Below are 16,053 nucleotides of genomic sequence, written 5' to 3'. Positions count from 1 at the left end.
TTGGGGCTGCGCATTGCGCTGTATCTGCTGACCGTCCAGGTTTGCGAGGGTCGCCGCTGCTTGCCAGAGGGATTTGGACCTACGTCGCGGCACAGGATGACTCCAGGGGCTGCAAAAAGCCCCAGATTTGTTATTTTGCCTTAAGTAACCCTTTACGTTCACAATCCTTTATTTTATCTGTTAAGTGCTGTGGTTGAATATTTTAAAATAAGTCTTTTTTCTCAGAATGAAGAAGGGAAGACAGGTTCCAAGACGCCTTTGTGGAGTGTGACGTTGTGGAGAGGGGGAGGAGGCGGGGCTCTGGGAGAAGCATTATTGGCTACAAGAAGATAATTGTGTTCCAGGAGCAGGCGCCAGTGCTCAGCCTCCCCTCCCTCTCCCACACCATGTAAGAGGCGAACCGTGGGAAAGCGATGAATAGCTCTTAACCAGAGGGACAGCCTGAGGAGGCAGCACTGTGTCAGCAGCCGGTCAGGACTGCACAGCAACCTATCATTACCAGTAGCAGCAGCAGCAGCAGCACTATCACCTTTCACCCTGCTGCAGCACCATGAAGAGGACCCACGAATACAGCTCATCGGACAGCGAGCTGGACGAGAACATCGAGGTGGAGAAGGAGAGTGCGGATGAGAATGGGTAAGGAGGACCCGTCAGTCTACCCTCATCTCTGAGAATGTCACGCCTGTCATCCTCCAGAAATACTCACATGGGAACTTGTATGCTGGACTGATCACCAGTTAGACTCCTGACCTCTCTCACCTATCAGCCTGTCTGCACACAACTCCCTCATTACCTCTAGAAAAAAGTTTTTGCAACTTTCTTATAACGAATATCTTTCATATTCATCATGCTCCTTTTCTTTCTATTGTACTTGACAGTGCTTATCCGTTAAGCTCTGCACTGGCAACATTATTTGATTTTTTTGTAATCTTTTTGTACTTTTTATTTTTGTAAAAATTTTGTATTTTTTTTCTCCCCTTTTAGAAACCTGAGTTCAGCTCCGGGCTCGATGTCTCCATCCACCACGTCTCAGATTCTGGCTAGAAAGAGGCGCAGAGGGGTGAGTGACACGTACTTGCACACATGTCACATACAGGGGAACTTCCAGGGTGACACATGAGCTGCTCCTGTCTGCACTGACTTGCCTGAGGTCCCACAAGAATATCCTGTCACAGAAGTGAAGCACTTCACCGCTGATAACTCTCACACTGCATTCATGCAGCCATCCTCACTCAGACAAACATTCGCTCTCAATTTTGGACAACAGTGAACCGTGGTCATGTGACTGTGTCCTGTTGTGTGAAATGACCATGATAGTTTTTACATGCAGTTCTGCTTTGTTGGGGCTTTTCAGGCAGGGACAGCAGGCAGAACACTTTTGCATCTGAGTGATTGAGTCACATGACACTAAACCCGGATCTCTCTGTTCTGTTGTAGATCATAGAAAAACGTCGCCGAGACAGAATTAATAACAGCCTGTCTGAGCTTAGAAGACTGGTTCCCAGTGCGTTTGAGAAACAGGTACCTCTTTTACTATTACTTTAGTGGCTGTTATTGTTCGATCACGCTTTTACCTTTTGCCTTTGGGTCATTTATTACTCCTTTGAGTCTTCGGTATGCTGAAAAAGTAGATTAATACTCTTCTGGAACATAGTTTGTGAAATGTTTGCTTCAAATCTTGAACTATATTCTTTATTTTTCACAGGGGTCTGCAAAACTAGAGAAAGCAGAGATTCTGCAGATGACAGTGGATCACCTTAAGATGCTGCACACAGCTGGAGGCAAAGGTAAGAATGGCATACAAACAAAACGTAATGCATTCCTGTATGTCTGCGTAGTCATAGCTGGGGTAGGTGCGAGGATTGCAGTCCTGCGCCCATTCTGCACAATGCAGGTGTCAGGGCTACACCGCAAACTTTATATTCTCTTCTCAGTAAGTAATTTAACTCCTTGTGTAGGACCGGCTGAGACAAAATTGACATACAACCACTAAAGCAAATGCCAACAAAGAGTTAAATGTCTCGTTGCCTGGAGATTCAAATTTCCAGTTTGACCTTTGCCTAAGTCTCCACTTTTTGTATACTATGGTATAAAGCACAGTATGGTATAGCATATTATAGCTTCCAGTATGAAATCGCATAAGTCTCCCATAAATGGAGGGATCAGTGATTATCGATGTACAGTTCAGGTGCCCTTTTACAGTACGATATTTCCTTCAGAATCCATCTTCCAACGCACTTTTTATAATTGAATTGTATAGAAATCTGCGCTTTGTGGCGCAAATCAATAATTGCCTTCTGATTAGTTACGATCCTTCAAATAGCGTTGAATGATCGCATCTAATGAAAAAATTGTACTGTTAATGGACACCTTTAGACAGACGGCATCATCCCTATTAGGCGTATTTTACATACTGTATAGCTATAAACACGCCATGGTTTGATTTAGTCAAGTTATTGTGACATTTAGGTATCTTACAACATAATGCAACTTTTAAAACAAAGTCACCTGTGTCAGTTTTACTGTATATATTCTTCTTATCTATAACCTTCTGTTATCTGTTTTATTTTATTGTTAAATAAAGTAGCTTATTGTGTTGCCCATCAGTGTATTGTGAGGCCCATTCAGTGTTTTGAGATGTATTATTATAACAGTCATCAATTTATAACATGCCATTAAATTATGCATCTCTGTTATATAATGATAAGGGGTTGTTAGGTTGTAAGCTTGGCACTGGAGGAGGTGAGGACATTGTGATTATGAGCTTGGAATCTGAGGAGTCAGGGGATACAGCAACACATCCTGCCACAAGCTGCTTTACAATCTCGTACATGTTTTTCTCATTGCTGTTTGCTAAGACTTATCAATTTTAAGTCCAGTGCACTTTTTAGACTATCCTGCTATTAGAAAGTGCAGGTACTTCAAACATGTGGCAGATTTATCACGTCTTGTGCAATGAAAGCTGGAGAAATTACCCAGGGCAACCAATCAAGTCTTATCTGTTAAATGAAGCGAGGATTCTGATTGGTTGTTGTAACTACATCACTTTTGCTAAGGTTTTTTTTTTCATGACAAGAGGCAGACCAATCAAGAGGCAGACCAATCACTGTGTTTTGTATTTTTTTTTTTTGTATTAGATGGTTTACAGAGCATGTTGTTGATGTTGTGTGTATCTGTTTTAGGATATTTTGATGCCCACGCTCTCGCCATGGACTACCGCAGCCTGGGATTCCGAGAGTGCCTTGCCGAGGTTGCCCGGTATCTGAGCATCATTGAAGGCATGGATGCAGCTGACCCCCTCCGAGTGCGACTCGTTTCTCATCTGAACAACTATGCCACCCAGAGAGAAGCTGCCAACAGTGCCCACTCCAGTCTTGGACACATTCCCTGGGGAGGCGCTTTGGGGCACCATCCTCACCTCACACACCCTTTGCTCCTGGCACAGACTCACGCGAACAGCAGCAGCACATCATCTTCCACAGAGTCTCATCACCAGAGCAGACTTCCTGGGTCACCACATGCTGATTCCCCAGCGCTACGCGTTCCCTCCAATGGAAGCCTTACGTCAGTGCTGCCAGTCGTCACTTCTTCAAAACTCTCCCCTCCTCTATTATCCTCGATGGCATCCCTCTCAGCATTCCCATTCTCCTTTGGATCTTTCCACTTACTCTCCCCCAACGCACTCAGCCCGACAGCTCCAGCGCCAGCAGGCAAACCCTACAGACCTTGGGGAACGGAGATTGGAGCCTTTTAAGACTTTTATTAGGAACTCATTAGTTTTTATGCAGGGGGGATCTGGAGGAGAGGGGGGGATTTTAGCAAGTCCAGCTGTGCTGGGCGTCTCTAAACTGACATTTACAATGTAATGCAAACCTGGGTGATCCAACGGTACCATTGCAAAACAATTTATCTTTTTAAGAAAAAAAAAAGTTATAGAAAATATTTTTTTCTTATATTGGCCCTTTTGTTTTATGTTTTTTTTTGTTAACAATATACTTTTCTGTTTCCAGATGAAATTGGGCCCTGGCTCAATATTTACTTTGTGATGTAATGATTTCAGTGTATGTCATGCCATTGAGACAGTTTAACCGATTAGTTTAGGATTATGGCATTTTTATTTCCTTGTTGTTTTAGTTTATAATTTTGGGGAAAAAATGCATCAGCAATAACCATATTTTCAGTTTGCTAATCTGTTTTATGACATCCCTTCATCCTTTAACTGTTCTCTCTTACCCTCTGAGTTTCCTATTGCCAAGCGTTGACAAATCACAGATGCCAGCTCTACCCAAGTGCAAATATGTTGGTACAAGACGGCCCCACTTGTTCTGTGCCTGAATCTATCTGGAATGTCCTGTATTTCTAATATATTCAATGGTCTCCTGCACTAGAACTTTATTTAACAAGTAGACTAATTTAAGAACAAACCCACTATGCTTGTACATACTCTTATCTACGCGGAGTCCTTGCCTGAGCGGCGGGCTCTTACTGTATTGGGTTTAATCACTGTTGTACTGGTCTACTGTGACTAAATAATAAAAAAAAGTCAGAGCGTGATGTTTTACATCTGGTGTGTTTTATGTTTTTTATGTTTCAATGCCTTTGTAGTATAGTTATATGTTATTGTTTGTAGTAGTGTGTCACACAGTGCAGTCTAGGCAAGCTTCTATAGAGTTGTCCTCCTCATAAAACCAACAGAGTAATGTTCTCCTGGAAGATCCAACTTCATAAAAAGCTACATACTGTAACCTTTGTCAGTGCAAAACAAGACATTTTTCTTAACCAAAGACAACCGTATTCTGAGTTAGAGCTGGTTTAGATATTTCTAAGGTGGCATTACAAATTTCATGGAAAACAAAAATTTCAAGAACAATTCCACTCTTAAAGTGAACTCATGGTGAAAATAAACTGATGAGATAAACAATTGTATTTATCCTCCTACTCCTAAAAAATGACCTTTTTTAAGATATCCCATGGTTTTATTTTATATTTAAACATTTACAAAGTAAATTGAATGTTTTGTTGCCTCTGCTCAGTGGCAGCCTATTAAGTGTCCCAGAGTTAAAATGCTTGAACTAGTGACTTTTTTTTCATCTCCATCTGCTCTCAGAAGTTGTAGTCTGCCAGGAAAACTTTTATGGCTGTCATCTGCTTAGTGATGTTTACTATATTACAGACAAGGTATAGACAAGACAGAAGCTGTCACTTCCATGCCTTAAAAATAACTCTTTCAGGCAGCAAAATACAGGTAAAACAGCCTGGTTATTTATATGTTTTGCACTGTACATACACATGTTTATCTCATCATGTCACATGTCGCCTCTGGTACACTTTAAGTTCAGGTATTCTCTTTGGTGAACACATCCCCAGAACATCCTCAGATTCCCATAGTTAGTTTGCTGCACAAGGCATCCTCTGCTCTAATGCTAGGTACACACGATACAATTTTCTGGCAGATTTACTGCTGGATCGACTATTTCCAACAGGTCCGATCTGATTTCCGATAGATTTTCTGTTCGATGTTCCATAGAAGTGAACGGAAAATTGATCGGAAATCAGATCGGACCTTTTGGTAAAAGTCGATCTGGCAGTACATCCGCCAGAAAATCATATTGTGTGTACCTAGCATAACCTTCCATAGGGTTGGAGGGCTAAAGTGGTCATGCCAAAGCACCTTGGGCTATTTAAGTCACCAATGCAGACTGACACATGATCATGTTGCGCTTCCCATCAGGAAATCACAGGAATAATGATTGTAAAAGTATTTTTTAGGATTCAGATCATACCTGGAGAGGAATGTGTTTTACCCCTTAATGAAGGTATAGCTTGGTTAAGTTACGCATTCATAAACTGTAGAGCATGGAGACCTCAGATTCAAGCCCTTTAACCTGTCCATGTACTATTTATCTGGTTATTTATCTGTCTGCATGCCTGTCTGTTTTGACAGTCTATCTATCTATCTATCTATCTATCTATCTATCTATCTATCTATCTATCTATCTATCTATCTATCTATCTATCTATCCATCCATCTTTTGCTATTTGTACTTTGCAATGCATGCACTAAAATTACTTCTGTTTTCTAACTTATTGCAAATACATTCTGATTTAGTTTAAAAAAATGTTATTCAAACACAACATTATATCCCATTTGTTACACATTGCCTCCTTAAAGGGGTTCTGTGTTATTCTAAAAATCAAACGAGCTGACACTTACCTGGGGCTTCTATCGGCCCCCTGCAGCTGTAATGTCCTCCTCCGAACACTCGTTCCCCGCTGCCGGTCCCGGTTTAACATTCTTCTATTATTTATTATTATTATTATTTAGTATTTATATAGCGCCGACATATTACGCAGCGCTGTACAATGTATATATATATATATATCTTGTCACTAACTGTCCCTCAAAGGAGCTCACAATCTAATCCCTACCATTGCCATATGTCTATATTATGTAGTGTAAGTACTGTAGTCTAGGGCCAATTTTTAAGGGGTAGCCAATTAACTTATCCGTATGTTTTTGGAATGTGGGAGGAAACCGGAGTGCCCGGAGGAAACCCACGCAGACACGGAGAGAACTTACAAACTCTTTGCAGATAGTGCCCTGGCTGGGATTCGAACCAGGGACCCAGCGCTGCAAGGCGAGAGAGCTAACCACTACGCCACCGTGCTAAACAGACGAATAATGCTCGCTCCCTCTCGCGTCATCGGGAGGTTACTGCGCAGGCGCAGTACGAAGCGTAGTAAGCTCCCGATGACACGCATGGGAGCGAGCACGCAGCCGCAGTGTAATCACTTGTGTGATTACACCGGGATCGGTGGCGGGGAATGGGTGATCGGAGGAGGACGGCGTGGGACATCACAGCTGCAGGGGGCCGATAGAAACCCCAGATAAGTGTCAGCTTCTTTGATTTTTAGAATACCACAGAACCCCTTTAAAAATACCTTAGTGCTAAAAAAAAAAAAAGATGCCAAAAATTATGCCTACCGTGTGTGTGGGGAGTAGTACAGAGTACTGCACTTACCTTGCCCCGGCGCAAATCAATTTTCCGAAAAGCGGCCTGTTCTGAAGTATTGGTCAGCAGGGTCGGTGCTGTGTGACCCAGACATACTACGCTGCACATGCACATACTACGCTGCACATGCACATACTACGCTGCACATGCACATACTACGCTGCACATGCGCATTATGTCCACTTGGGCGGCTTGTGACCGGACTCCCCACCGACCTCAAGTCCAGTGCGCGTGTGCCCCGGGTACGTCTTCCCGCAGGAGTGCGCGAATCCTCCCGTATACATACTGCACATGTGCCGACCAGGACTACTTTGCAGGAAACTGGAGACTGATGCCGGGGCAAGTGAGGTGTAGGAAGACTGTACTATTCCCCACAAGCACAGTAGTCATCATTTTCGGCATATTTTTGACACTTAGGTATCCTTTAAAGTAAACCCGTGAGGTTTAGAAAGCAAAAAATTTGAATCTTACCTCTTGAGAGGGAAGCCTCTGGATCCTCCAGAAGCTTCCCCTGTCCTCCTAAGCCAGGCGGTTCTAGCGCTGAGACCCCCGAAGCTTGTGGAAGCACAGCGCCTGCACAGTAGCACAAACCCATTCAGGCTTTGGCGGAAAAAGCCAAGCTGAACAGGCTTGTGCACAGGTGGGCCACGCATGCGCTGTAGCACAGACCTCCACAGGCTTCAGCAGATAAAGCCAAGCCCGATAGGCACACACTGCCAACAAGGGCTTGTCTTCAGTCTTTCGGGAGACTCTGTGCTGCAACAGGCTGATGGGGGAGGCAGGGGAAAGCCTTCCCTCTTCCCCTGAGGTGAGTACCACTTTGGGGCACTTTAGTTTCTTACAGGTACACTTAAAGAGGAACTCCAAGCAACGTAATAAAAAACAGTGATTCATTTTTACAATAATTACGTTTAAATGATTTAGTCAGTGTTTGTCTGTTGTAAAATCTTTCCTCTCCCTGATTTACATTATGACATTTATCACATAGTGACATTTTTACTGCTGGCAGGTGATGTCACTGGAAGGATATGCTGCTTTCTTTTTTGGCAGCTGGAAACAGCTGTTATTTCCCACAATGCAACAAGGCTCCCACAGTGTGATGTCAGGACCTCAGTGCTGTGAGTCGCTGACATCACGCTGTGGGAGGGGTTTTACCACAAAATCAGCCATACAGACCCCCTGATGATCTGTTTGAGAAAAGGAATAGATTTCTCATGGGAAATGGGGGATCAGCTACTGATTGGGATGAAGTTCAGTTCTTGGTTATGGTTTCTATTCAATCATAGCTGCAATGAAATTGCATGGGCTGTGTATCGCAATAAGTAATGGCCACTGCTAATTATATTATGGCAATCAAAACAGCACTGACCGTCATCAGGCTAAGTCAGCTCGCCTTTTATATATCTGACGTTATAAAAGGGGTGATAAGATTTTAAAATATAAAGATCAAAAAGTGGTGATCTTTTCGTTCTCCACATTTTTATAAATAGGCCTGAATGATATAGATAGCATAGGCAGGATTGCTAGCTGAAGCGTTACTCTGCAGAGAAGAGGCTGGTGTAACACAATGCAGGCAGACAGCCAAGGGAACTTCCACTGAATGCCAGCTACAGTGTAATGGAACGCTCATTACCTTACATGTCATGTTACTTTGGTCAAATGACTAGGATTCTGCTGAATACCGGGCTGTGTATGTAGTTGGCAGTGGAGTGAGGCGGCACTGTGGGCTCCAGTTTCATGTTATAGATCAGGTATAGGTGACCTGGACCTCAGACATAATTGCTTTGTGCACGCCGTGGTCAGCAACAAAGGTTTTAATTAAGTTTTAAGATCTGTTGCTAGCTACTAGCCACATGCAAATTAGCGTGTAAGCACCAATCAGAAATGTTAGGCAACTACAGCATTGCGCACACACAGATTATGTTGAAGACAAGGTCATTTGTGAAATTTCTATACTCCAGTAATTTCTATCTCAAAAGTTTAGCTTGTATGCCTGATTCATACCTACTTCTTAAAGCACAGCTGAACTGAACTTTATTTCCCTTTAAAGAGAATCTGTACTTTAAATTCTTACAATAAAAAGCATACCATTCTATTCATTATGTTCTTCTGGGCCCCTCTGTGCTGTTACTGTCACTCCCTGCTGCAATCCTGGCTTTTAATTGCTATTTTTATGCAGTGTTTACAAACAAAAGACATAGCAAGTGATAGGCTGAGAGTAGCTCAGTGTGTGAGTCATACAGAGTGTGCAGGGGCCCTGGAGAGGGTGTGTATAGCTTCTATCCAATCACAAGCAGCACAGCACATTCCAGCCTGACTGACTGAGCCCGACAGAGGAAAGAAGATTAGATCATATAACAGAGATAACACAACCACTGGCAACTAGGAAAGTCTGCAGTAAGACAGAGCTCTTATAGGATAGAAAAAATAAGGCTCAAAATTTTGTTACAGAGTCTCTGTAACCTTTTCACCTCCATGGGTATTTTCCCCTTAAAAACCAGAGCAATTTTCACATTTCAGCTCTGCGTCCATTCATCTGCCAATAACTTTATCACTACTTATCACACTGAATTGATCTATAGCTTGTTTTTTTTGCCACCAATTAGGCTTTCTTTGGGTGGTACTTTTTGCTAAGAATTATTTTATTCTAACTGCATTTAAATTTGTATAATAAGAAAAGAAAATGGAAAAATTCATTATTTCTAAGATTTCGGCCATTATAATTCTAAAATAAAACATTCTACTGTGGATAAAACCCACACATTTTATTTACACATTTGTCCCAGTTATTGCAGCATTTAAAATATTTTCCTAGTACAATGTATGGCGCAAATATTTTTATTGGAAATAAAGGTGCATTTTTTTCAGTTTTGCGTCCATCACTAACTACAAGCCCATAATTTAAAAAAATAACAGTAATGCACCCTCTTGACATGCATTTTAAAAAAGTTCAGTCCCTAAGGTAACCATTTATGTATTTTTTTTAATTGTCATTTTTTTTTAATGCAAATGTTTTATTTGGGTATTTATGGGAGAGTATGGGAGGAAAGGGTTGAATTTAAATTATGTGTAGGTATTTTTATTGAATTAAATATATATAGGTGTGATTTTACTATTTCACCACAAGATGTCGTCACATATTTTCTTCCTGCTGTGTACTGATTGTAGGCGAACAGGAAGGAATCCGTGTTAGGGCTCAAATTCACTGGCAGCCTTTTCTATGCGCTAGTGATTTGAAAAAGCTCTTGCTAAATGCAATGCTACGGGGGATTTTTATAAAATCACATCGCTCGAGTGGGATCACACCCATAGCATTGCATTAGCAAGAGCTTTTCAAATCACAAAGCACTCAGAAAAGTGCTCGTAGTGGGTTCCAGACCTAAGTGTAACTTCGTTTGTTACAATGACTGCGGGCGTCTCATTGATGCCGCCGATCATTGACATGGGGACTTAGATTCATGGACCTCCCCTCTAATGATTGGCGGTGTGAGCGAGCAAGGGACGAGTATCTACATCCCTGAGAACTGTAGAGGGATTTTGCAGGATACTCGTCCCCGGGGAGGAGAAGTGGTTAAATAATGCAGATGTTGATTCAGGCACGTCTGATGCCATAGAGATCAGCAGAACTGTCAGGCAGCTGTTATGGTTTAAAAGGAAATAAATATGGCAGCCTCCATAACCCTCTCACTTCAGGTGTACTTTAAGATAAGAAAAGCGGGTCACTAAAAGCCACACCCCTGACATGTCTCTAGTCACTCCCTAGTCACTCATTAAACAAATTAATGAGCAAAACAAGTTATTTCATAAATCAACCTACCATTTTTAACAAAGCATGATTTTTTCTGCAATATCACGCAACATACTTTAATGAAAATTTGGCAAATGATGTTGCACGATGCAAACCACTCACGGCTATCGTTCATATTTGAATGACCGCCATGTTGGATTAAATCATGGAGGATTGTTCTGATCCTCGTTAACTTTTGCGGGCTTTGCTGTGATCGTGTAAAGAATCATTTACAGGATTGTTAATTTATGATGGTGCAAATGACGCTTGCAGATTTGGCCAGATGTATCGAGGTTGTGGTTTGCCCGTGGTTACTTAGCTTGGCGTTGCGCATCTTCACAAGTTTGCCCCACACAGCAAAAAGTCTAGAACCAGCCCTGGTTGGAGCTATGCTGTTGTGCTGATGGGCCTTTTTTCCCCTCCTGTCTTTTTCTTTCTGATTGTTTGTCCAGCTGTGTGTAATGAACACTCCTAACTAATTTATTGAACAGACCTGTGTCATTTATTGCCGCTTTATAAATAATAATTATAATCCTGATGCAAGCCCGGAGCTAGAGGAATACGGAGGCTGCTATCACCGCTCTAGATGTCTTGCTGTAATGCTGATCCTCTGCCTCTAGCTAGGTACCTGTTGCCTGGAACACCTGCTGTACCCTGGGTAAACTTCCACCTGAGACAATTGCAAATGATCATTTTCGGTGATGAGAAATCTAATAGCATGTGTGTAACGCTTTCAGCCTTCCAAATCACAGAGCCAAGAAGTGTGCTGATCAATGTTCTGACTTCACGGCTGCATGCTAGTTCCAGGTGGCCTCCGACAAGCTCTGCATCCAGCCCTATTCTTGATTAAAGAGTGTAATTATAGCAGCCACTATATTCCTCACTTCGGGTCTCCTTGAAATGCACCCACATACATTTCCTGACTAACCCACAGGTGTGTAGAATTAGACTCGTAACACAGGTGAATGGGGATGTTATACTGTGATCTCTGCAGGTGAGTCCAACTTTATAAATACTGGAAGGTATGGTGATTTATTTTTTGTCCCTTCTAAATATTGCAGCTGAGTGCTCAGTCTGAAGAGCCTTATTGATTAGTGTAGATTCAGGTTCACACTTGTACATGATTGATTCCTTGGCTATACCTACAGAATAAGCAAGGGTGCCACCAAGTGCTTATACGTGGTACTGCTGTGATGAAGTGTAGTCAGTTTCCCAACATAGAACTATTTGTTTTTGTTTTATATTATGGAAATAGGATTTATCTGTAGATTTAGGTTACAATATATACAAATGTATATGTCCTCATTGCTGAATGGATAAGAGACTCCCGTTTGCCCATATATAAGCTGAACTTTGGTCCCCTACCTTTCATGTCCCTACCTCTCCCTCTAGATTGTAAGCCTTCTGGAGGGTCCTCCTCCTTGTGTCTCCTACCTGATCATGCACCTCCATTACTGTACACCCATTCTATGGATCTGAGCGAACTCTTCTGTGAACTCGACTTGCCTAATCTCCATGCTCCATCCAGTGACTAAGCAGTACCTTGTACTCAGAGCCGGGACAAGGTCCTCCAGCACCCAAGGCTGACACACCAAAGTGCGCCCCTCCATCCCTGCCACCCCAGCCGTCACACACTGATTGCTATTAGACTAAGAGGCGCCACAGGGCCCACAACCTCCCCAACACCTTAATATCTAGTTATATGGCTTGCAGTCACTGCCATGTATCCCCTTTTCTTATTTCTTTCTGCTTCAAACACAATTAGGAATGACAGCTGAATGAATTCTGCGCCCCCTCCTACACTGCGCCCTGAGGCTGGAGCCTCTCCAGCCTATGCCTCGGCCCAGCCCTGCTTGTACTCATACTTTGCTGAGTGATCTGGTTTGTGTGTATTCTTGTATTGTCTTATTGCTGTATGTCACCTCTAAATATTGTCAATGTCTACATTTTTATGCACTGTGATGAACATGCCATCCGTCAGGAACACATGCACAAAACTGACTTTGTGCATGCACTGTGTAGTGTAGTGCGAATGAGACCTTAACATTAGGGAGGTTAGGGTTAGGCATCAGGAAAGAGTTTCTGCTGAGGGGTAGGAGAGACTTGGGTTAGGTTTTAGGAAGGAGAAATGAATTGTTAAGAGACAGCCGATCAATGGGAAGAAGCAATAAAATCCAAACAAAAGCACTATTACAAAGCAAAGAGTAGTATATCTGTAATAGCGGCATACCAATGCAGAGGCTTGGTGGCAGTCACATGGGAAGGGTCAGCAGCTGGGACTGGTGTCTGATCACCATAAAATATCAGAGGTCCATTATACAAGTTGCAAAAAAATGAATTAGAGACTCACCTATGTAGAAGAATCCCGTAGAGCCTCACTGACCCTCGCTCCGACCCTCGCTCCGACCCCTCGTTCCACCGCAGACCCCCTCGTTCAATGCTTTTAGAGCTTCTCAGCAGGCTTCAGAAGCACTCGCTGCCCGGTTTGGGCCGAAGACGTGTTTTACCAAACTGGTCGAAGATCTTTACTAGGACCTGGTGGTGGAACAAAGGGACCAAGAGAGGGTCAGAGCCTTCCCTCTCCATAGCTGAGCACCTAACTCATATTTTGCAGCTCGTTTTATTATTGCTTTAATGGGCCCCTGATGTTTTATGGTATCTAACTTACTTTTTGCAGCTCACCTCAGTATTGCTAAGTCCTAGGATCACAATCTTGATGACAGTAAGAAGCACTGCTGAGGTGCTAAGTGGAATTACTATAAATAATCCCCTAAGCACAGGGGCGTAGCAATAGACCCTGCAAGGGATGCAGCCGCAGGGGGGCCCCATCGCCATAGGGACCCCGTCCTGAGAGACTAACAACTAAGGGAAAGGAAAGAAAAAACTTTCTGACCTCTGTACAAATTTTCTAATGACTGCATCTGCCCAGCCACTGATAAGGAATCATACAAGTTTTGTTGACAAAGATTTTTAGATCGTCCCTATTCAGTGTGCAGGGGGAGGGGGCCCCATCCAAAGTTTTACAGGGCGGCCTAGTGGTTTCTTGTTACGCCCCTGCTAAGCAACCTACTATGATTGCAGCCAGGCTGTGCAAACATTTTTTACACACAACTATGTTTTTTTTTTGGGGGGGGGGTTACTTTTTTTTTTTTTTTTTTTTTACCTTTTATGCTGTTATTGTGAATATATATGAATTATATTTGCACACCGCCCAACTTTCTGAGATAAGACGGACACCTTTAAGACACGCCCCTGCAACACCTCTACTCACGCCCTTGCCACACTGACAAAACTACATCTTTTGCTTAGTAATTATTCGTAGTATCAAAAAATTCATAAGCAAATATGTAGCTTTATCATTTACACCACACTGATTGTTTCTGTAATCACTACTTTTCCTTCACATTAATATTTGGGAATAAGACATATATCAATATAGAGGAAGGGAATAAAGTTTAGAATTAATTAAATACGTTTTTCAGCAGAACAATATGCACATAGCTCTGTACATCATCAGTCCTTACAGAGGGGTTGGTTCTCAAAGCGGGACTGTCCCTCCAAAAAATGGACAGTAGTGAGCTATGTATTTAGATCTGGCAGCGTCTCCTCTATGAGAAGTTCTGTTGTCCTGAAACACTATGCTTTAGGCTTTACAAGGAGAATTTCCGCTACTTTGTGTATTAAAATGCTTTTCTCAGGCAATTTATAGACAATATTGTCCATGCACAAGGTGTGTATTGTAATACAATATTCATCTTTTCTCCGTAGTATAAAGGAAGCAGTCTTCACTGTAGCCTATTTGTTACATTTTTCAGCAGCCAGGCGGTATTACATTTACTCCGGCTAACTCAATGGTTATTGATACCATTTAGCTCATTCACAAGAACAAGGTCCATTGTCGCTTTCTCGAGCAAACCTCCATACCAAGATTTTGGTGACTTTTTAATCTTAGTCCCCGAAAACTAAGCCAGATTCGGATATCGTCTGCAACATGTCTGCTTGGATTACAGTGATCAGAAGTATTTCTTATCATCCTTTGTTAAATTTAACAGGTTTACAAACCAATATTTTATACTTTTTTCTAATTATGACTGCTAAAACTTTGCATCACTAATACAAATTCACTGCAGGTAGACAGGTTTGTGAGTTTATAAAGCATGTTCAGTTTCTAATTAGAAAGCCCAGTACTGCCCACATCTTTGAAGGCAGTTTCTGAAAGGCCTGGTACCCACTGGGAGCGCTTTTGCAGAACTTGACGATCAGCAAAGCGCTACACCAGCAGTGGGTTGGAAAGGTCACTGTGGGTGCTTCTGAGGGGTGATGAGTGGGAGAGATCACTATGGGTGGTGCTAGGAGGGGTGGCAGGAGGGAGAGGTCACTGTGAGTGCTGCTCAGGGTGGCAGGGGTGGAGTGGTCACTGTGGGTGCTGCTTAGGGGTGATGAGTGGGAGAGATCACTGTGGGTGGTGCTAGGAGGGGTGGCAGGAGGGAGAGGTCACTGTCAGTGCTGCTCAGGATGGCATGGGTGGAGCGGTCACTGTGGGTGCTGCTGGGGGTTGGCAGCAGGAAAGAGGTCACTGTAGTGGCTGCTGGAGAGTGTTGAGGGAAGAGGACAGTTTGGGAAATGCTGGGTGAAAAGGACCCTGTGTATGCTGCTGGTGGGTGGCAGAGGGTAGAGAGGTCACTGTTGGTGCTGCTTGGAGGTGTGGACGTTGGGGAGAGGTCAATGTGGGGGCTGCTAGCAAACACCGAATATTGGCAGGGGTAAGTGATAGGGTGACCAGGGTTCTGCTATTAAGTATCTGAACCGCACATCGGCTGTTAGTGTTTGGTGGTGGGGTGAGTGCTAAGGCATAAGGTGGGGGGGAGTGTTACTGTGAGAAATAGGTTAGATCAGGCATTAGTAGAATATAGGTAGCTTTACCATTATTCTACTATCAGCATTATCTGGCAGCCCAATTTGCAGGTGCCTTTTTAGGTGTCCACCACTGGGGACATGTATCTATAACTTACCACATTCCCTAGTTGAAGCACTAGTGTGAAAACTTTGACAGGACTGTGACAGCAATAGAGTCATGTTATACAGCCATGAGCCCATTTCCCTCTTGTAATATGGATAACTTTGCCTTGAAAAATAACTTAATGACACAAATAAGGAAACATTAAGCCCTCAGAACATTGTTCCTTCCGTGCAGCAGATGACTTGCTGTCTCTCCTGCTCCCTTTGAATAAGCCAATGTTCTCCCATGTTCAT

The 16,053-nt window shown here is 42.9% G+C and overlaps 1 protein-coding gene across 1 annotated transcript; it reads left to right on the top strand.

Annotated features, from left to right (window-relative positions):
- The first annotated feature begins 369 nt into the window (after window positions 1-369).
- On the top strand, window positions 370-4,561 carry HEY1 (hes related family bHLH transcription factor with YRPW motif 1). Its single transcript, XM_068234847.1, has 5 exons — window positions 370-636; window positions 985-1,060; window positions 1,438-1,521; window positions 1,706-1,787; window positions 3,183-4,561. Exons 1-5 carry the CDS (start codon window positions 551-553, stop codon window positions 3,752-3,754), a joined length of 900 nt encoding a protein of 299 aa, XP_068090948.1. The 5' UTR covers window positions 370-550; the 3' UTR covers window positions 3,755-4,561.
- Window positions 4,562-16,053: the final 11,492 nt, after the last annotated feature.

This window comes from Hyperolius riggenbachi, chromosome 5 (genome assembly GCF_040937935.1).
Source record: "Hyperolius riggenbachi isolate aHypRig1 chromosome 5, aHypRig1.pri, whole genome shotgun sequence".
Taxonomy (NCBI): Eukaryota; Metazoa; Chordata; class Amphibia; order Anura; family Hyperoliidae; genus Hyperolius; species Hyperolius riggenbachi.
This window is presented reverse-complemented; position numbering and strand designations above follow the sequence as displayed.